At 37.5% G+C, this 22,087-nt stretch overlaps 1 protein-coding gene across 19 annotated transcripts in view; it reads left to right on the top strand.

The window, feature by feature from the left end:
* Positions 1–22,087, top strand: part of DLG2 (discs large MAGUK scaffold protein 2) — a 1,039,246-nt gene that overhangs the window by 999,697 nt on the left and 17,462 nt on the right. For 12 of the 19 annotated variants that reach the window (XM_027677513.1, XM_027677530.1, XM_027677525.1 and 9 more), the window contains 2 exons: positions 12,656–12,755; positions 16,586–16,627. In XM_027677513.1, the coding sequence (XP_027533314.1) occupies positions 12,656–12,755; positions 16,586–16,627 (142 nt within the window). Of the gene's footprint in view, positions 1–12,655; positions 12,756–13,653; positions 13,700–16,585; positions 16,628–22,087 lie in introns of all 19 variants that reach the window. The other 7 variants (XM_027677518.1, XM_027677515.1, XM_027677514.1 and 4 more) reach the window with 2 other exon arrangements.

The following is a 22,087-nucleotide window of genomic DNA, read 5'->3' as shown; positions in this document are numbered from 1 at the left end:
GCTTTGCAATAACTCTGATTTTAAAGTAGAAAATGTCTAGTTATTCTACAGGTTTATAAATTCTTAGGCATTTTCATCTGTTTATACGTATTTTTTAATCCCAAATCCAGAGATAAGATACAAGGTATTATGCATAGGGTGACATTTGTAGTTGATCATCACTGAAAAGGTGTTAAGAATGCTCAGCAATACAGTTGACAAACCTATTAGCAGGGAGAGCTAAAGGATAATCTTTTCAAAGGCCAAACTTGGGTGCATTACTTCATCTAGAAAATTAGCTCAGCACTTCTTAAAAATGTGGTTTAGAATATTTACATCACTTTAAATTTGTTTTATTTTACTCCTCGAATCCGTGGCTTGTGAAATTAAAGTCTACAAAATCAGAGTGGATACAAAAACAGTGAATGTGAATCACAGTTAGGGAGATCCAGAGAAATCTTCTGATCTCAGGTTTAAATAAGGCAATGGGTAGTACCTTTCCATGCAATAATTAAATTCTGATGCTCATTATTACAGGATGTTGTATAAAAATAAATAGGAATAAAATAAAAAGGAATTAGATACATTAGCAAGCAACGGAATCAATGGCATCTTTTAACGTCTGATTTCAAGAAGCAGAGAGGTTATAAACAGGGAAGGATCATGTTTCTTCTACTTTTCCATTTAAACATCTGCTATTAGAAAACTTCAGAAAAAGCTACTGGGGTAACTGGATCTCCAGCTTAACCCAGTCAGGCTATTTTTCTTTCATATTCTTTTTATTTTGACCGAAAGAAATTATTTTGACCAAAAGAAACTTATTTTTTCAGGTTCAGACACATCATCCAAATCTAGGTCCTATTAGCATTTTTAAAAGTATCAAACCAATTACAGATGTTAACACTTCTGTTGTAAGGAAAAGAATACAAATACTGGTATAAACAGTTTCATTTCACCAAGCGAAGATTGTGCTTCTGTTGTGTTGACCAAATTGAACCTCTAGCTTCATTCATATAATTGTTGTAGCAGCTTTTCTCATTGTTAAATACAGTTATGATTTCCTAAGGATTTACTATCTCAGTCTTTGGGAATTACTGGTCTGTGGATAATCAATGGAAAATAGAACGGTCCAAAGGTTTATGTCTGATATTTATGCTGAAGGAAGCTACAGAAATTATGTAAGCATAAACTTAGTTAATTTAAAAATATGTTTTATGCTATGTTGAACTCAAGATCATATCCGAAGTATCTTCTGATGCTCACCTTTGCACCAAAAGGATCAGAACATATGATTAGCTGTGACCAGGGTTATATATCTGCCAAAGCAGCATACTGAATTCCTGGTAACTCCCTACCATAAGCTTCAGGCTGAAAAAAAGTAGCCTTTTCTCTCCTAATCCTAAAACCCACAGGTTTTGAGTGCTTTTCAGACTTTTTACTGAATCAAAAAGAGTGTCAAATGATCGAAATATTACAGAGTGAAAAGAGATGAGCCAGTAATCTGCTTTTTTCTTAACTGTTGTAATTATAACAGGTCTTTCAAGAGACAAAAATAGCACCTTTTGCTTTTCTCCCTGTCAGATCATATACACTTTCTTGACTATCTCTTGAAAATATTTTTACAGTCAAAACCATAGCTCTTTGAAAGATCTTTAGCAAAATCTCACTTTTACTAATATTCATGGATGTTGCCTGTTTCCAGAGAAGTGTTTGAATATCTGGAAACATAATGTTTAAGTAAAACTTGATTTTATACAGAGAACTGTTTTTTGATACCACGTGCCCTTTTCATTTCACACTTATTTGGCTAGTGACTCCACAATATTGTCTTATGGACAAATACCCAATTTCATTTCCCAAAGAAATGAAAGTCATGTCTCACACAATCTCTCAATGTTTAATGTGTGTGTCAGGGTACAGAGGGGTATTCGGCCCATGTTTACTGGGAAGCATTTCCAAATGGGTGCCTGCCCTAGTAAGGCTGCTCAGCAGAGTGCCAAATGGATGAGGTGCCTGCCAAGGAAAGGAACTCTCCATTCCTCCAAAATCCCTCCCAGCAGCTCTGCTGCTCATCAGCAGTGCAGGTCCTGAGCTGTGACCCACACCATATTGCTCCATCACTACCCATTAGGTTTCTTTCTATTCACTTAGCTTGTCATCCTAAGTTCTTTTCATGTTCCAGTCGGATCACCTACATCACACTCATCCAGCCTCTTCAAATGCCTCCGAATGCATTTATTATGACAGTCAGAAGCTTGATAGCATTTAATAATATTTCTTATGAGCAGATTCTGTTTACAGATATCACAGCCCTGCCTGCAATGTGAGGTCATCCTCTTGCTTTGTTGTCATTCTAGCAACACTGCACTGAGGCATGAAGGGAAAAAGCAAAACTTGACTGAGGTGGCAAAATCTGTATTGTGGAGTAAACAAAACTCTCTGCATACTCTGCATCTCTCCTCCAAGTGCTGAAATCCAGTGACTGACATAGGACCCTTTTGACCGTTTATTAACTATTTGGGGGGGGAGAGGAAACAACCAAACAACAAAAAACCCCACCTATTTCCAAACAATTTATGCTCTAGAAAATCATTATATTTTCATCCCTAGTCATCAAATCAGAGCAAAATGGTCTGTAGGAAACTCAGGTGACCACCAAGTCTAACCCCTGCCCTGTCTTTTATGACTTCCTCCTGTCTCCCAGATTTGTCTAATCTCTGCTTAAAGACCTGCCACAACAGATATTTCATATTCTTCCCAAATGGCCCTTCGGTGCTTCACTCTCCTCATCATTAGAAATAGTTAAAGTGCTGCAGTTTAAGTCTGTTGTTATTTCTTCTTCTATGTGTGTATACGGAGACTAGATTATTTGTCTTCATTGTCACTGACTAGAACCTGCAGCCACACCTGTCCTGGTCTCAGGTACAGAGACTGTGCTAGTGGTTCACTGTGGCAGATCTGGGTGTACCAATGCAGAGAAATAGGCCATAATCTCAATTGAATCCTTGATTCTCAGAAAGTATAGCAGTGTATTAGGTTGTCTATACTCTGTCTAATGAAGATTTTTTCTAACATCAGTGTTTTACTAGGCTTAAGTTTTCTAAGTACAAGGCTTCACCACTTTTATGGAGAAGCAGTTCTGTAGTCCATAATCTAAAAGTTTTCCACATTTACAGTGGATTTTATCCACCTTTTTGTTGCACTTCTTTGCTAAAGATATTTGACATGATGAATGGATTTCCTAAAATGTTTGGTACTGGGGCAAAAGTAGAAGAAAATCTGCAATCTGAATACATTCAAAAAACTGCAGATTTGGAGAGCCTGGTAACGCCCAGCCTGTAGTTTATGGTGTTGTCCTTCTGAGAGAGACAGAGGGGGAGACCTCATCACAGTGTACAACTTCCTCACAGTGGGAAGCAGAGGGACAGGCATTAATCTCTTCTCCATGGTTACCGATGACAGGACCCGAGAGAATGGCCTTAAGTTGTGTGAGAGAAGGTTTAGGTTTGATGTCAGGGAAAGGTTCTTCACCCAGAGAGTGGCTGGACACTGGAGCAGGCTCCCTAGAGAAGTGGTCACAGCACCAAGCCTGACAGAGTTCAAGAAGTGTTTGGACAACGTTCTCAGGCACATGGTGTGATTCTTGGGGATGGTCCTGTGCAGGGCCAGGAGTTGGATTTGATGATCTTTGTGGGTCACTTCCAATGCAGGATATTCTATGACTATGATTTTATCTCTGTTGGATTTAAGTTCTGTAAAAGGCTGTAAGACCTCCAAAATGGGGGTAGCATTAGGTGTCATGGAAGAATCAGATCTCAGCATCGTTCCTGTTTGTGGAACAGCTTGTTTCTGTGAGAAGACAACTTCTCCCCATATCGGAGGAAAAGCTGGATCTCATTTTTCAGCTGCCCTCGCCCTTTCATGCATTTTCACGTCCTCCACAGCTCTGTCTTCATGCTTCATGATAGCATGGTGGCAAGCAGTGGATACTGGCTGCATTATTGGATTGATCTGACCGTGCATTATTGGACTGCCCTGACCATTCCCTTTGAGCTGAAAATTTTTTGCTCAGCGTTTCTCCAGGATAGATTAGAAATACTGCTGTCATCAGCATCAACTTCACTCATGTGCTGAAGTAATCAAATGAAATTCAAATGATAAAACAGCACATAGCCAGGAAAACTTAACTGTACAGTGTCTCATTGCTCCAGGATATCTTGAGACACTCCACAAAGACACACAGTAATTTAATAATAATGCATCTTGGTCCTAGGTCACAGTCAAAAATAAAGGAAAACAAGTGAGTCTTCGGTTTTAATTTATGTCATGGTAGCAGTGTTGACTCTGGCAGGGAACTGGTATGCCTTAAGGAATCTATTTTTTTAGAAAGGTGAAATAGTTCTTGAAATTGTGAAAAATAAGGTCAAATTTGAAGCTTTTACTCAGCTGAAGTGAAGAAATATGTTTCCATAGCTTTCTTTGAAAAATCCAGTAGAAGTAGAGTATTTGAAAGAATTTCTTTCAAATTGAAAAACATACTAAATTAGAAAACCTGTGGGTCTGGTTTCCATTTTTCATTTTATTGAGAAGTACAAATTCTAAATATCTGCAATTTGTAAACACAATGAAATAGAGTAGAAACTTTGAGAAATAAAGGATTTGTCATTGAATTTATTCAGGTGATGAAAAATATTTCTGTCTGCTGGAAGCTTGTCAGTCAAAGAAAATACTAATAGAGTAATTTTTTCAATTAATGAGCAATACAAATACATGTATTTTTTAGATTTTACAGTTTTTTCATCCTGATAATTGCGTGGAGTTTCAATTATAGGATAATATTATTTCTTAGGTGGCCTCCTGCTATTAAGGGGTATAGTATCTGTGTTTTCTATCCCACAAGAAGTTTGTACCATCCCTGCTTAGGTAAGAGAATGCTTAGGAGAGTCACTGACATGAAGATATATAATGCAATGTTTAAATCGGTCACAGATTAAATATAACAGGGTGAAAATTTGCTAGCACAAGTAAAATACCAAAGTTTAGAGCTGGGAGTTAATTGTTTTCTTCTAAGCTGCTTCAGCAGAAATTTTTGCTGCGTTAAACTTCATGTGTGTGCTAATTTTATAACTTGCTGTCCAATATCCTGAATAAAATGGTAGGAAATTTGCATGTATGTATAGATAATGCCATAAGTACTTGCCTTTCTTCTAAAAAATTGGTTGAAAAGAAAAGTTTATGGTATTGGCAATAGATTGTCAAAGAATTAGAAAGAGAACAAGGTTTTCTTCTAGTAAGATTTTACACAAAGTTCCAGAAGTGCGGAGTTAAGCATTAACACTCATCCAGAAGATATGTGCTCTATATTTCACATGTTTATTTGTGGTTCACTTAAATTTAAGCATCTCAGTGATGATTGTCTTAGCGACTCACAGGCCATGTTTGGAAGATTACAGGGACACAGGAACTGCTGACCTGGGTCAAAGTCCATCTGACTTGATATCCTACCTGTGAGACTGGTCATGTGACATGCATTATGGGAAGATGCAGCAGCTTCAACTCCTATGCAGACCTCAAACTAGTCTCTTGGAGATTGACTTTGGGGTTTTTTTGCCCATGCCTTTATTTATTATAATGTTAACTGTAAGGCCTAAATAAATCAATGCTTTAAATGAAAACCATTAACCTGGTATGATTCACTGAGGTGAATCCTGAGCCAGACCCTTGCTGTAATTCAGCCTGCTACACCAGTAACCTACAAGTGCAAACACTCTTCCTTTAACTCAAAAGAGAAGTTCAAAAGATTATCTTATCCAATTATCTTTCCGTAAGTAATTTGAAAGCATGTAGGTATTTTAAATCTTTCTCCGCTACTGCTTCAAAAATAAGAGTAATAAAGATCTTTATGCAACTTATTTTTATGCAATGGTCCATTTAATGCAGTAGTTTGCACTTGCACAAGTGTACAGCATTTGATTGCATAAATGATTCCACAAAAAAATAGTGATAAAGGAGCAATCTGGTGGTTTTTTAATAGCACAGATAACTAACACCTTCTGTGTCTTTATTTATTAATGAAATTAATTCAAAAGACTGCATAGAGACCAAACCCCTCAATTTCATTTTAAAACCTAAAGAAACACCAGCAGCCAATGGATATCAGAGTTATGAAAAAGATTTAAGAAAATAGCTGATCAGAAGTGAGGAATTAAGATCAAGTGGATAAAGGTCCTACAGAATACTGTAGGAAAACCTGTGGGTCTGGGCTGGTGATCGGACAGTCCTAAAACTTTACCAAGTGCACACCAGTGTTACTGTTGATAACTGGGGCTCTTCTGACGTTGTTGTTGCATAAAGGATGCTGAGACAGGTTCACATGCATGAAGATTTAGTAGTGGGATCAGTAGCTGATTACATACATCAGCTCTAACAGGGAAAGTTACTTTTTGGCAAAAAATATTGAACCAAGTAGAGGAGCATTTGGGACAACATTGCCAAACATCCAATACACTTTCTGACTCCAGTTAAAGACTTGAGGAAGGAGAGAAAGACCTTCACACTGCCCATGTGGCTGCAGTGAGCTTGGCTAGGTCTAAGCCTGCGCTGGACTGCAGTACAACTCCGTGATTCTGGGTCTGTGAGCATCTCATCACAGAAACATGGATATCAGAGCTAGGAGAGGCTTGTTCTTTAGCTCTTTTCCTTTCACCACCCCTTTTTCTTCAGGCACTGCAGTGTTATTCCCCACAGTACTTAAGACTAGCAGATTTGTTTTAAATGTGAAAAAATTATCTAGGCTTTTCCACTTCCCTTGGGGCAGATTATTCTACATCCAAATTGATTTCACTGTCAAGGAGCTGTCTTATTTTCACGCTATTAATTTCAGTGCTTCTGTTTGAACAATTCCTTCCCGCCATCTTTGTGTACAACCTTCAGATACATGTAAATGACCTTGGCTGTCACCTATAGAAGGTTTTATGTTGACATTTCAATCTTGCTAACAATACCATCCAAGTTAGCACATATGAGTGCTCCCTTCATACCTTGCACCAATTTAAATACACGTTTGCAGAATTGCTTTTGCATTCTTTCTTGAAAGTCTGTTCATCCTTCTGTACCCCGGTAGTTTGTGTTGATTTTAACCATTGTTTTGTTAGGAATTAAAATTGAGTTGCTGGCAGATAAGTGGCAATAAGTCAGTCTTAGAAAAAGATTATTAAAATTTCATACGCATGAATACTAAGCCACACTACCCTTTTCTGGAGAAGCTATACAGCATGAAGCTTTTAATCAGGCTTGTACATTTTCATTTTCAATTGCCAATACCCAAATCTCCCTGCAGCTTCATGGAAAAACTAATCAAGCAGTTATCTTCATCTGAGCTCTTTCTCACCCAGTTTGTTCTCACTTATCAAAAGAGATCATCATGTAAAAATTCAATAAGGAATGACTGTAGCCCAGGCATTACTTTTTCCAAATGCTTGAAGTATCTAAGAAAATTTAAGACTGTACTTAACAGAATAGGTATGTCCTTCCCCTTCCGTCTCATAAAAAGACATAGAGAAGTCGGCAGGTGTTGCTTACCACCATATACCTGTGTGTTCAGACTGTGATTGAAAGATCTACATCTTAAAGAATATACTGTGTGGTCACCACACAAACAGGCTTGGAGTTGCCGCTATCAACTCCTTAGCTTAGCTTCTGCATGTCTGCATGGACATCATGAAGTGCTTTCTGTGTGTGAACCCAGTCCTTGGCCAAGACCAGGAAAGCAAGACCTTGCTTTCCAAGACCAGGAAAGCAAGAATTGCTCAGTCGTGTTGGCTTTCCTCTAGACTTGTCAAGTCATTTAACCTCAGTATACTTCATTCTGAATAAAAGAAACTATCATGGCCTGATCAATAGTATCCACCAGGTCATAGTGTAGTCTTGGTCCCCGCAAAGTGACTTTAGGAGGACACTGCCATGGTCCTGGTATTGCAGATGGGACAATGAGGCAGATTGTGCCAAAGTGTGTTTTTGATCCATGTCCCCCATGTTCTGGCAACTTCAAATTCATCATGTGCTTGACAGGTGAAAAAGCCCACTGTAAAAACAGATATGTTTGGAAGGAAAAATAACACTGAGAATCTGTTACAGTCCAAAAGCTTCCTTTTTGGTGTCAGTGAACCTTTTTGGTATGATGGGAGAGATCTAAAATGTAGAGGTTTAACAGTGTTTCAGTGCCCAAAGCTTTATTAAAGTCAGTATTCAAATGAGTAAAAGAATGTCCCTAATGCAAAAGGGGTCAATTAAATATAGAGAAAAGGATTGCAGAGACACACTTTGATAATTTTATAGAATGCTGTGTAAGTAAGGGTTTTCATTTAACTTAGGTCAAAACCAAGTATTAAAGGAGAAGAATAAAAAAAACACATGGCAGATGAGAAACAGTAAAATTAATTTCTCATATACACTGCTAGACCAATCTCAGAACAAAACTGACATACATAATCATACGACATAGAAACTAGGTTAAAGCATAACTCAAACTGGCCTAAAAATAGATGATATGTGAAATTCATCTACACCCTGTAAAAAAAAAATTTCACAGCCAGTAGTCTGGAACAACTTTCTCTCAGGTGATCCCTGAACACTGCTTCCCAGCTCATGACTGAGGATTAGCATTAGTTGAATGAAATAGCAAAAGAAAGCATTCCCAAAGTAGTTGGGGGGTTATTGGCTTTTAGAAGAGTTGCTGTTAGAGAACCACAAGAAATCTTTCCCCAAGATATTGGGCTCTTCTGCAAAGCATAAAGAGGACAACCTCTGTCAAGAGCACATTTAAAAAAATTTGCAAAGAAGCTCAAAGTAAGCAACAATATAGATGCCTATTTCAGTATGATGCAACGAGTCACTGTTTGCTGTGACATTTACCACTACAAAGCAATTTTTGAAATTGGATTGTTTATTTAACATTACATGAAAATTTTCTTTAAAGACCACTATCCTGTGAGCTGATTAGTAACATGTGCCTAGGGAAAAGCACTTAGAATACAAAACCAGTGTTGATACAAAACAGTACTGAATTGAGTTCTTGAGAAGAAGAAACACACAGTGGTTTAATGTCTGTCACAACCAGGGAAGGTTGGTATGTGCAACACAGGCTTACATAACTGGGGACATCCGGGGGAAACTTGGTCAAGCAAGCATGCACATCACAATTATTTTCCTTGGCTTCTTCAAAACAGTCTATGCCTAAGTAGTATCAAACAAGAATTCAAGCCAGTACACCAGTGAAAGTTTTTCTCCACTTTTTTTCTGAGAAGAAACTTTTTCATCACAGTTCAAATGTTATGAATTATGTCACTGTTTTGTTGCCAAACAGTCCTTGACAATTTCATTTGCCTTTTAGTCTTCAGCACTTGTCTGTTTAAAGTGCCTACTAATGCCAGTTCCTAGGTTAGTGGTAATCTGTGAACTGATGGCAAGGACATATGAAAGTAATCTATTGTACAGGTCTTTCACTGCCGGTGAAATGCCCAAGTCATTTGCCATCACAGGTTTGTACATCGTTCTTGGCAACAAACTAGTGACTTATACGGGAATCCATTTTAAGGCCCTTTTTCACTGACTCAGAAACTCTGCCTGCATAAATGCTGTCAAATCAAGCCAAGCTTGCTATCACAATTTCAATTCCAGTCGCATGCAACTTCTGCATCAAACAGAGAGATGTAGGCAAATATCTCTGTCTCATTTATCCTACATCTACTTCACAACTTTCCAGCAAAATAGGGAGCCTATGACTTCAGAGTATTAGACAGGCCTCGAATTTTCCATCCTATAGGAATAAAATTTCTCATATACGCATCTGAATTTTGCAATTTAACCTTGCCACAATTCCTCATATGCATGATTCTTTCTTAAAAAAGAAAATGTGCACTCAATGTTGATCTCTACTCCTCCAACAGTGGAGCAAAATCTGGAATTAACACCGTGTGTGCAATAGAAACACGGTTTTATCCTGTATGGCTCCCTCTTCTCTCTTTTTGCCAAGCCCCTTGTCTCTATAAATTAGAGATATGAATTGTGATATCTGTAAGAAGCATTTTGCTAGGTGTCTGCAGGATTTCATATCCTTAAGGTGGAGACCGTCAACCTGAGTTTAATCTCATTTATATTGGATACAAAACCAAAATCAAGGCTCCTGTCTTTGGTGTCTTGTGAAGAAACATGCACTTAATGTACAAGAAAATAAGCATTTGGTACTCCCATTCAGTTATTACCATGGACTAGTTATTTCTATAAGCTTTCAGAATCAGACCCATTTTAGTGTTTTATAGTATTTTCCAGTTTCTTTCTTATTATAAAGATGAATGCTGTACTACACTATGATAGTATATATGGTCATTAACATGAATATACACAATTTTTAATGTAGAGAAGTATTTTCACATGCATAAATATATTTTTATGGATGTCAATATAACTAGAGTCAGCTTTATTTTAGGAACAAGGCTTTTTACAGGTGTAAATGCAGTGACATAGTTGCACATAGTAGGCATCTGCTATGAATTGCTAGCTTTTGACTATCCAAATTGAAATGGAACAATATCTTATTAAAAAAGCAACCCAGTATTTGAAACTGCAAAAGAAGAAAGAGTTTATATAACACTATAGTATATCTGTCTAATTTGGTATATATTGTTAAATCATGCATAAGTGTGAAAAAAATATATGCTTTTCTGGTGAAAATGTACTTTCTGAAGTTTTTACTCTAGACTGTTGGGGGAAAAATTGAAAAAGAATATATATAAATGTTATTTCTCATATAACCTCTGTGAAACAGAGCATATTTATTTATCAATTTGATAACATTCTTTTGAATTCCAAAGTGAAATGGCATTCTGTAATGAAGTGATTGTCATTTTAAAACCCCTTTGCTTTTTGAAGTGTTATTGTGTATATATAGTTTTTTCCCTTTAAAAGTGTAATACCAATAGTATTACTATGTCAAATCCAGATGAATCGTGACAAACAACATTTTCACAAACAGCAATTTTAACATGCTACAATTCCTTTCTTTAGAAAAATAAAAGAAATCATCACAAAAAACACACTTTTATTTAATTATATCCTTTAGGTCATTAAAGTGATGTAATGTGCATGTCAGTCCTCCTTTCATCCACAGATTACTTTAATCCTTCATGTGCTTTTTTCTTTTTCCTCTGGCTTTCTTTCATATTTGCTTTGTTTTGAAATTGCATGCTGTCTGGATTATTTGTGCATGACCTCCGCATTAATTTCACATTGAATGTTTACATACTCTGAGAGATTTTCATGGATCATTTATTCTACATGTGCATTTTTTCCTTTGTTTTCAGTTACTAAAATTTAAATATGCTTGAAATGTAAAAGTGGCACGAAACTTTTGTGACACGAGTATAAAACTATTTTAATGAAGATTTTCGGTACACATCTTCCAGAAATACATATTCTAAACCACATTCTATACCATGCTTCCAAAATGTAAAGAAATAAATTATATTCTGAGACTCTAATGTATTCCATTTCAGAATTGGAAACAAATACTGGTTATATTCAGTTCAAGCAACGACAAACACAACGTCAAACAACGACAAACACACAAATCATTTAAATGATTTAAGGAGGTCTCTGCTCTGTTGGAGGTGATCATTTGCAAAGCCCAGTGTCTGGGCATTGTATATGTTCAGAGAGAGTATAGGACATTGTTTGACTGACAACACAGATCACTTCAGACAAACACTATCTGCAGCTCTGCATAGGTGCCCTCTAGAAATGCCAGCTTCTTTCAGTTGACTGTAGAGAGACCCTATGTCCTTATTTAGTATTTGAAATAAATGTTCCAAGTAGGCATATCCTGCGTTTACATAGTACAGTGCTATGAGACCTTGCAATTGTCTGTAAAGTCAAAGGGTTTATCACGTAAAAAACCAAAATTTCTTCCATATTAAGTCCTCATTTGAAGAATTAAAGTGATATATGTTGCTTAACATGCCATTAAATAATGTTTATTAGCAGAATTCTATCTCTAAATCACATAAAACTAAAGTATACACAGAAGAACCTAATAAGTAAATATGTGTATAAAACAAAACAAAGTATTTTTTTAACTATGCCCAAAAAAAAGCATTTAAACACAATTAAGAAGTTGTTGATGAAGAGGCCAAATAAATAAATTATGAAATCAGCAGCAGCTACCAGTAAAGAATTTTTTTAATTTTAATTGGCACAGGGCTGAAACCACATACTACAAGCAAATCAAAGGCTTCTGTTTTCTGCTTTACAGCGTATTCTTTTCAGCCAGTTAATTAATTCTGTGCACAGTCTGCTATGACTAAAGATGGGTGGCTTGATCTCAAAGCATGCTGAGCCATATGTAGCTCTTCATCTGAACAAGCCAAACACGATAGTTTCCAAGTTAGGAGCTGAAGGTTGTGACTTGAGACCTCTGGAATCAAATCAATCCGGTCTCCAGGGGCTTTGCCTTCAACCTGCAGACCTCACCACAACCACCTCTGATTTGTAAGCCACTTGGTTTGTACTGATTTGAGTCACTACAGTTCTCTCCACTTTTACAAACTAGTTGTTTTGTCAGCATGAGTGTGACAACAATTAGACGTCCCTGTTTTTGCCCCATGCCTTTTCTCCTTCACAGTCATTCAATGACAAGCGTAAAAAGAACTTCATCTTTTCACGAAAATTCCCATTCTACAAGAGCAAGGAGCAGAGTGAGCAGGAAACAAGTGATCCAGAACGTAAGTAACCTCTTGGAGACGATGTCACATGCAGCAGCACATAAAATGGGTGACACGCATGATACCAGTATCCCACACATCTAGGCAAATATCTGTCGTAGGTAGGCAGGAGAGGTATTACTACTGTGACCAATGTATGACTGCAGTTTGGATCCAGCTACTCCTTCCATCCCTGGAAAAAACACTTTCAGAAGAATAAAGCAGTGACCTTAACTTTTGGAAGTGCAAATGTGGCTCCTCAAAGTTGTTGTGGCACCTTTCATAAATCTAAACTTGTTTCTCAGAAATATTCCTAGATCAGAATTGGCTCAAAATAAGGCAAATGTGATTTCTTTCACAATACTAAACTAAACTATTACTTTTTAAAAGGTCTGTTCTAATATCTTTTTTGCCTTTGACATTCTCCAAGTGAATTGCCATGGGCAACTTCACTGAAAGTTTAAAAATTAAATGAAGCAACTATGCTAACAGCTTAAAGAAGTAAATCAGATCTTGGAATGTGTACCTCCATGAGAATTTACTACTTACTTAAATTATATAGAGAACTAGCCTTATTAAAAATATATGCTAGTTTCAAGCCCAGATATTCACTTTCTTTCCTTAATAATTCTCTCCTAAATTTACCCAGTGAGGATAGATTCTGGAACTTAATTTTTCTGGTTGTTCCTTCTTCCTCACAGCTCCAAAAGGCACGTATCATGGTCACCGCCTCTTTCATTAGGTGAATTCCCATAGAACATGGGTCTAAATTTGTTTCAGAAAGAAAAGGCAGGGATCCAGATTGCTCAATCAACATGGTCAGTCATGGTAGTATCCATTTCAACTCCACTGACTTCTTCCTTCCTCTTCTGCGGCTGTTCTTCCTTTCTCATTGCTCTCTCTGGGGACTTCCGTGCAGGACATCCCCGGATTAGGTGACGACGGTTATGGAACAAAGACTCTGAGTAAGTTCCCAGGAATGGTCACTGTAAACCCTTTTTTGTTTTGTTTTGTTTTGGCTTCTGTTTCTTCTCTGAGGACCCTCCACTCCTAGCATGCACAAGATAGAGTTTTATTTGTTACCCAGCTGTGAATGCATTAAAAATGTTTCAATCGTTTTGTTCTGCATGACAGTATTAAATAACATACAGTGTTTCAAGCAGACACTTTCACTTCTTTTGTAATAACACCTTTTGTTTCTGACAGTATGTTATTGTTCCCATCATGGCAGTTCTGTAGAGTAGCATACCTAGAACGTGTTTTGCTGCCTAGACTGTTCTTTTCAGCAACAATTCCTCCCTCTCCATCTAAAGGGAAAGTTAAACATTTAACATGATCACAGCCTGATGAAGTCAATAGAAAATTAGATTATGCTGTTGCTTCTGCATTTTCAGCTTTTTGCATGGGAGTGTTTGTTACTTTGCTGGATTTTAGATTACTATTTGTTATTAATGGACAAAGTCATTTGCAGGCTAGAGAAGACCATGAGTTCTTCAAAGCTAATTTTGGACCCATTTCACCATTAGCAACCTATTCTCTGTCACACAACCTTAATCAATTTCTTTTTCTGATGCAGCAATCCTGTCTCAAGACTTGGCATTGCAGAATGTGTAACATGTTGGATCATTGCTCAGAAACAATTTTTCTTCCTCGAAATTTAGACCAGAAAAACTGTATAGAATGAAATATTTGCAGCTGATTTCCGCATACATAGCTATGTTATATTCTGTATCCAGAGCTCAATATTTTTTAAAAAATGCCACTTGCATGTGTTTGGCTTCTTCTTCCTCAGTTCTTATTCCTTTTCTTAAGCACCAAGTAATTGGAGCAAAATGTGTGTGAATGTTAATGCTGCATCACCTACTGTTTTGTATGTGCTTTTTAATTGCAGGAATGCACATCCATATACATAGTTTTGGAGATTATTCTGTTTCTTACTGATTTGTTGAAAGGACATCTTAATGCTTTAACTTTAAGCCACACAGTAGCTCACAATTCAAAGATGAAAGCTTCATCTCTTGTACAAGGAAAAACAGTTCTGCAAGACTAGTTTTGTCAGTGATAGACAGCAAGTGTCTCTGCCACCTGAATTTTAACCATTCTGTGGTCATTTAAGTGTCATAGCAGCTCATTAGCAACAAATGCAGATCCTTTCCTGCTAGAGAAAATTAAAATACTTCTGATCTGATAGCCCTCCTGAATATTTGTGTCCCTACAAAGACAAATCTTCATGACATTCAACTATTTAAAAAGTAACTAAATTCTGCAAATTGATATGGGCCAAAGTAGCACAGAGGTATTATTTAAGGCTCTATTTCCTCTATCAATATTGCACCTAGTTTTCAATTAGTGACACACCTATAGACATTCCCACCCATTCAAATTTTATTAATATTCAACTCAGATATGTTTTTTAATGACAGTTCTTGCTATGAAGGGTATTTGTTCTTTTTTAATAAAGTTCTTCAGGGTCCTGTATACATATTAGCTTGAGATAAAACTTGTTAATTTGCTATGAAATGCTGTCATGGTTTGAGCCCAAAAATCCAATTCTGATTCCACTCAAACCACTACAAATGCCCAAAAGTCAATATGCTGTTTTCTTCAAAATGTAAGTTTAACTTATTGAAGCTTCTTCCTAGGCCCAAGATCAAGGTTTTCCATTAGTGTTTTTGTAAGATATCATCCCCTCTCATTCCTGCTGCTCCAGGAGCCCCATCATTCCCAATCTATGAACCCTAATCTATTAAATTGGTACATGGGGGGAATGCAGCACCTTCCAGAGAATAGGGGGTCTTGGCACTGTTCCTGTATTTCTCATTAACTCAGGGTGCTCCCATCTTTATAACCATTATGCCATTGGCTTCTAAATGTCCTGGGGACCAGCTGAAAAGTTTCAACTGTCAAGTGATCTTTCAGATGCAAAGTAATCAGCATTTCTACCAGACATACTATTAAAACCACTGTTGAATATGGCCCTGCAGAACTCCTGGAGATCATATAGCATGGTCTTACTGACCATAAATAGTCTGCTGACACGATTTTGGAATAGCAACATTACATAATATAGATTGCGCTTCCTTTCAAGAGTATGATAATAGAAATAGGACACCTGACTTGACAAACCACAAGACTGACCCATTATGATAGTCCTTATAGTCCTGTTCACCCATCCAGACTGGTCTGGTGAAGGTTTTAATACTCCAATTCAAACTCTGAGGCTAGACAATGACTGGAAAAAGACTTCTTCCATGTTTTTTTTCTTACTTTTGTCATTGACTTTGTCTTCTTTTTTCTTTTTTTTTTTTTTAATTGGATGGGGTAAAATAGATACAGTTACAATATTTGATATAAAAAAAACTTTCATGTTAATTTGTTAACCCTTCGGGATAATGCACAGTGATTAAAGATGGATACAGAAGTTTAGCAGGAATAGTTCCAGTGCATTAATAATGATTAATGATACACATTACTGATGGTGCAGAATAATATGAGCAGACACTCAGATTTTATTAAATTACTCAAGACATCCAGTGAGATGCAAGTTGACTATAATATACATTGAAATGAAATTATCTGAGATACCATTTACTGTCTCATCAGGAAAAGACATAGCTTTGCCATGACACATATCACTAGCTAATACATATAGTCTGTTTCTGAAATGCCACAAGAGAGAAAGCTTTCATTTTACCTCTGTAAATTATCTGAGCATTTTCAAGTAATGTCACTGCACAGTTTTTATTTCCTCTCTGCATAACTACCTTTGCATGACTGTGGCAGTTCTTTTAAGTTTCTGCTGTGCTGTGGTGCTTGGTTATGTTCTTTAATTTGCTGTACTGTTCTTGCAGAACATGTTTCTTCTAATGCCAGCGATAGTGAAAGTAGCTACAGTAAGTTACTGCTTTCATTAGAGTCCTTTTACTTTGCATTGCTTGTTCTGTTTGTTTCTTTTATTTTGTTTCTCTCCTTGCTACTCTTTTGTTAATGTTAAAAAGATGGAGCAAATGGCTTGGAATTCAAATTTATAACCACATCTTGAGTACAAAGCTGTAAAAGAAAACTAGCAACCGTTATAAGAGAAGGGAGAAAGGTTGTTATTTGTGATGTATTCTGGGATGTAAAACTAAACCTGGCTTTGGGTAGCTTATGAAAGTCAGGATTATTTGGTTTAGTGACACGGATCTACTTCAGTGGGGAGGGGGAATTTTCTTGATGATCTTTTAAGAGTAAAATTATTCCATAGCTGTAGTCAAATCTGCAAAAGGCATCCACTTTACAAGGTCACAATTTTCACTTGCATTTCTTCATGCCTGGATGAAGGGCTAAGAAGTAGTCCCGGAATTTTTGTTGAGCCTGTAGTTTTGACAGTACAGATTTCATAATGCATATTGGAGTCTTAAAAAACAGTAAGATAGACTTTCACTGCTTAGGCACTGCCACTGAATGTCACTGATACCCTGTAGATGGAGATCCCAACCCTGCAACCTGGTTTGATTGGATTTACAGACTCCACGGGATCATATAACCAAGAAGCAGATTGTATGTTCTGGGTAATTCTTTGTAATGCCCACAAATTTAACCAGTATAGCTATTTTTCTGGAAGTTCTGAAAAGCTGAAAAAAAACAAGTCATTAAATAAATTACAAGAAATGTAATAAAAGGTAACTAAAATGACAGATTGCTTGCTAAATCACCCAGTTGTTTCATTTTTTCAAGCCATTTGCTTAGCAAATCGAGTTTTCCACCAGTCACTCAGCACTTGTGCCAAGCACCCACATACATTCAGGTAATCAACGGTATCATACATAATATTTACTAGTCTTGATATAAGGCATAGCAGTTGAGCTCTATTGATAAACACTGGTTTGTTTCAGTAAAACAGCTAACCTTATGCTGTTCGGAAATTAGTTTGTATTCTCTTGTATTGCAAAGGTTTCCTTGGAAAGCAATTGCCAGAGTCACAAGAAAACAGTAGACACTCTTGAATTGCCAAGATCCAATTCTAAATCATTTTATTTTTAATGTATCCTCTACTTAGGAGGAGAGGGGGATTTTATGTTTGAAATATAAGATGCTCTTTCCAGACTGACTTTACAATCAGGAATGAGTCAAAAGGTTAAATTTTCAAAAGTTTGCATGACTCAAATCTCATCCAGGTCTGTAAATTTCAGAGTGAGCTCAGGGTAAAAGCCCAGAGGATAATCTAGGCTGATGAACTGTCCCAAACAGCAGACTTAATCGGAGAGCCTCGTTGCAGCCAAATATTTTGGGCATGTCTGCAAAAGTTAGTTACCGAATTTCATCATAAGACAGGACAGGTAGCCAGTTCTTCACTGGCTGTGTGATAACTTAAAACAAAGTGTACATTTTCAGGTGCAAGAAAGGTAATAGAAATGGTTTGGGAAAGTTAGCTGGGACATAGATACTTGGAAGGAAAAGTAGTGTTGGAGTAACAACTACCCATGGCAGTCACTCTCCTCCTAGAGTGGTTTGTACCTGGACAAGATCCTGTCTCACACCAGCAGCATCCAGTCTACATTCTGCTGGCTCGATCTCCCCACACACTACTGGTATGTCCAACAACCACTACCTGGTGGAGAAGAAGCAGGCAGAGGTTTCTTCTCTGCCCATGGGACAGCTATGCCATTTAGAAGCAGAGGAAGCCAATCTGAGATTATGCCAAGTGAAAGTGGCATAACAATAAAAATGCAGGACCTGGTGCCCAAAGGGCCTGATTTTATTTGCTAAGGACTCATGGGTGTGTGCCACATTGCGAAGTTGTTCTTTACTGTGATGTAGCCTCACCTGGAGGAGAATCTGTGTGTTCAAGGTGAGGCACTACATGTTGTTTTATGAGGTCACCATGTGTGTTCACTTGCAAACTCATCTAGCCTTCAGTCTGTGCACTGGTGAAATGAGAGGAGAAAAAAAGTGAAGCTGGAAAATTCATGGGCAGCAAATAGAAAACTGCTGGAGGAATCAAGGGGTTTGCATGATTTTGTGAGCCTGTCCCCATGCCCCTTTTCTATTCTGTTTCCCCAGCAAATGAGCAAGAGGAAAGGGGTTGCCTGCACCACTGCTTTCTGATCTGTGGGAAGTTGGGGCAGAGTGGCTGGAAAGGTGCCTGGCAGAAAAGGACTTGAGAGGGTGCTGGTCAACAGTGGCTGAACATGAGCCCGCAGTGTGCCCAGGTGGCCAAGAAGGCCAATAGCATCCTGGCATATATCAGCAATAGTGTGGCCAGCAGGACAAGGGGAAGTGATTGTCCCCGCACTCAGCACTGGTGAGGCCACACCTCAGATCCTGTGTTCTGCTCTGGCTCCCTCACTCCAAGAAAGACATTGACATGCTGGAGCATGTCCACAGAAGAGCAGTGAAGCTGGAGAAGGGTTTGGGGCACAAATGTTATGAGTAGCATCTGAAAAGGGGTTGTAGTGAAGTGAAGCCAGTCTCTTCTCCAAAGTAACAAGCAACAGGAAGAGGAAATGGCCTCTAGTTGCACCAGGAAAGGTTTAGATTGGATAGTAGACAAAATTTCTCTACTGAAAGGGTTATTGAACATTAGAGTAGGATGCCCATGGACGTGCTTAAATCACCATCTCTAGAGGGATTTAAAAGATGTGCTCAGGGTCAGGGTTTAGTGGGGCTTGGCAGAGTTGGACTTGTCCTTTCCAACCTAAATAATTCTATGGTTCTATGAAATCAGAAATCTATGAAATTCACACCTTGGCCAGCTCAAAGAAAAATTGTGTTGGTAAGAAATGACTGGCAACTGTTGGATGTTTTCCTGCAGACCTTCAATTTGTCCCTGTAAAAACAGGCCATTTGGAGTCCAGAGAGAGGTGTTCTGCATTTTTTCTAGTGGATCTCTGGCAATTGTATTAACATTTCTCTAACTTTTGCTTCTCATGGTGAGGATTTAGTGAAAAGTAGCTAGTGTCAAAACTTATACTATTTGATCATTCCTAGAACCATTCCAAACCAGGAATGTTAAAGGCTTCTGAGAGATATCCAGGCTGTGACCTGGACAGTGATTAATAGGGGAGTTACAAATCAACTGGGCTTTTTCTAGGAGATATTCTCATGCGTTCATAGTTTTTTAGAAAAACATATTGCTTAAAAATTTGAGTATTTGGCTAAAGGATTGCTTATGTCTCTAGGGTTAAAAAAAACATTTTTGACAGAACTCAGATATTTTTTATTTCATAATAATAATATAATTGAAAGTCTTCTTATGTGGTCTCAAGAGAAAATTCTTTGTCCCCTTCTTAGCAACAAGGCTGTTGCAGAAAGTAAACCAGATTTCTTCTGCCAGTGCCCTCAACACTGGGTTTGTTATGAACAAAAGATTTGGAGCCAACAGTGGGATTTTCTTTAGCCCAACAGATAACCATCAGCTCCATTAACTTCAGGGGGAATTGCAGAAACATTTGAGAGTAGAATCTGACCCTTTATAAATAAGCCAGGAACAAATGCTGGCTTATCTTAAAGAGACTGAGTTTTCACACGGCTGCTGCTGAATCACAGGGCCATGCTATTATGAAGTCTATAACTGTGTTAGTTTATTTGTTCCTGTTCTCAAAAGTAAAACCAAGTTTGAAGAGTGCTTTATGAAGTTCTGGTCTATCAGGAAGTTGTACTTTTTGTGATAAGGACACATACAGCCAATTTTTACTTATCCCTGAACCAGTTAATGAAACCATGATTAAAAGTTTATTTTGAGCCCTGCAACTTAAAATTTTGTGATTTCTTTTTCAAATCAAGCTTATAAGGACACATTTTTTACCTTAGACTCATCAGTTTTTATTTTGCGAGACTTGATTTTCATAATGGCCATGAATTTCAAGTTTCTCTCCCGCATATGTGTTGTAACACTCTTACACTTAGGTCAGTAAAGGTTCTTACAGGTGTCATCAAAATTACATGCACATTACTGCATCTATTTAGCCTAATTTTATAACTGGCTGTGATTGCACCAATTACCTAGAGAAGCAATACATAACTAAAAGTTAAAAATAACAAAAAACGTTAGAAACAAAACTTTTTACTCTCTGTCAGCAAATCAGCAAGTCAGTCTTCTGATGAGATCTGAAGATTCAGAACAAGGTTGAAGTAGTCCTGATTATTATGCTACGCAATGGATTAATAAGGACACTTATATTGGCTTCCCAGAATTATGATGTTATTCAAGTATACTCAAATTGGCACAAGTATTGAAGTCTCATTTTATACCCACAAAGCTATATTGATCTTAAACATATAGTGCTCATAAATGACTTTTCAGTCATAAGTTCATTCTCAGACTATGATGGATGATCTTTTTACATATTGGATTTCCAGCCTTTGATAGCTATCAATATATTTCCAAAAATCTTGTTTATTCACATAAACAGAGGTACAGGAAAGGGATTTTGAACCAAATAGAGGCTGGGATATTGACTGCCCAGTGCAGATGAAACAGAGCAAGAAATTGATTTCTCCAAGATCTTGCAAGTACAATTCAGGTAATTCAGACATTAGCCCAAAATCTAAATGGATAGTGACAGAAAAATAAGCCTTCATTGATTTTAGATCCAGCTGAGCAACAAAATTCAGGCAAGAGCTCAAAAATTAAATTAATTTGGCTCATCTATGAGTATTTTGTATGTGTATTGATGGTAACCACCACCACCATTAGTCTATAAATTTTAATGAACCCAAAAATTCTCTTTGATTTTTCTAAAATCATAAATAATGTCTCATTGGCTTTACTAGTACTACTTTTCTGTTAGTCACCTCCTTAGATCCCTTTACAGAGTTTTCATTTGCAGACATTATTAGGATGCCAAAATCCCTGGATTCCCACTAGATGAGGTACTTGATGAGGAAGGGTGTTTGTTTACATGGTGGCTGCACCTTGGCAGCTCACAGCAGCTCTCCTGGCCCATTACCCAAATGATGTGTGCAGTTACACCAGCACTGTTGAAGCTCTGGATGCTGTGGCAAGACAATAGGAAATGGGGCCTTTTTATGGGTTACATGAAACTGGTCTACATTGAAAATGGTTTTGAGTCTTTCACAGACTCTCTGGCCTCTAATCAGAAAGGAAAAACAGAGGCCCTTTCAGGTATACCCATCTGAAACCCTATAAAATCCTTTGAAAAAATTGAAATTAGTAGTCCTTATGAAACTCACCTGCCTGTGCAGGATCTCTCTGCCCATTTCATAGAGGCTATGAGTTATAACAAACTCCAAGTTATTCTTCTCTTCCCAAGCATGAGAAATCACCAACAGGCAAACCAAGAACAAAGGGAAGCAGGGAGTGGTCCTTGGAAAGTGAAAGTCCTCTAATAATTTAACTCATAAATATA

This window comes from Neopelma chrysocephalum, unplaced genomic scaffold, assembly GCF_003984885.1.
Source record: "Neopelma chrysocephalum unplaced genomic scaffold, ASM398488v2 Primary Assembly neopelma1_43, whole genome shotgun sequence".
NCBI lineage: Eukaryota > Metazoa > Chordata > Aves > Passeriformes > Pipridae > Neopelma > Neopelma chrysocephalum.
The sequence above is the reverse complement of the archived record's forward strand: the minus strand, read 5'-3'. Positions and strand labels throughout refer to the sequence as shown.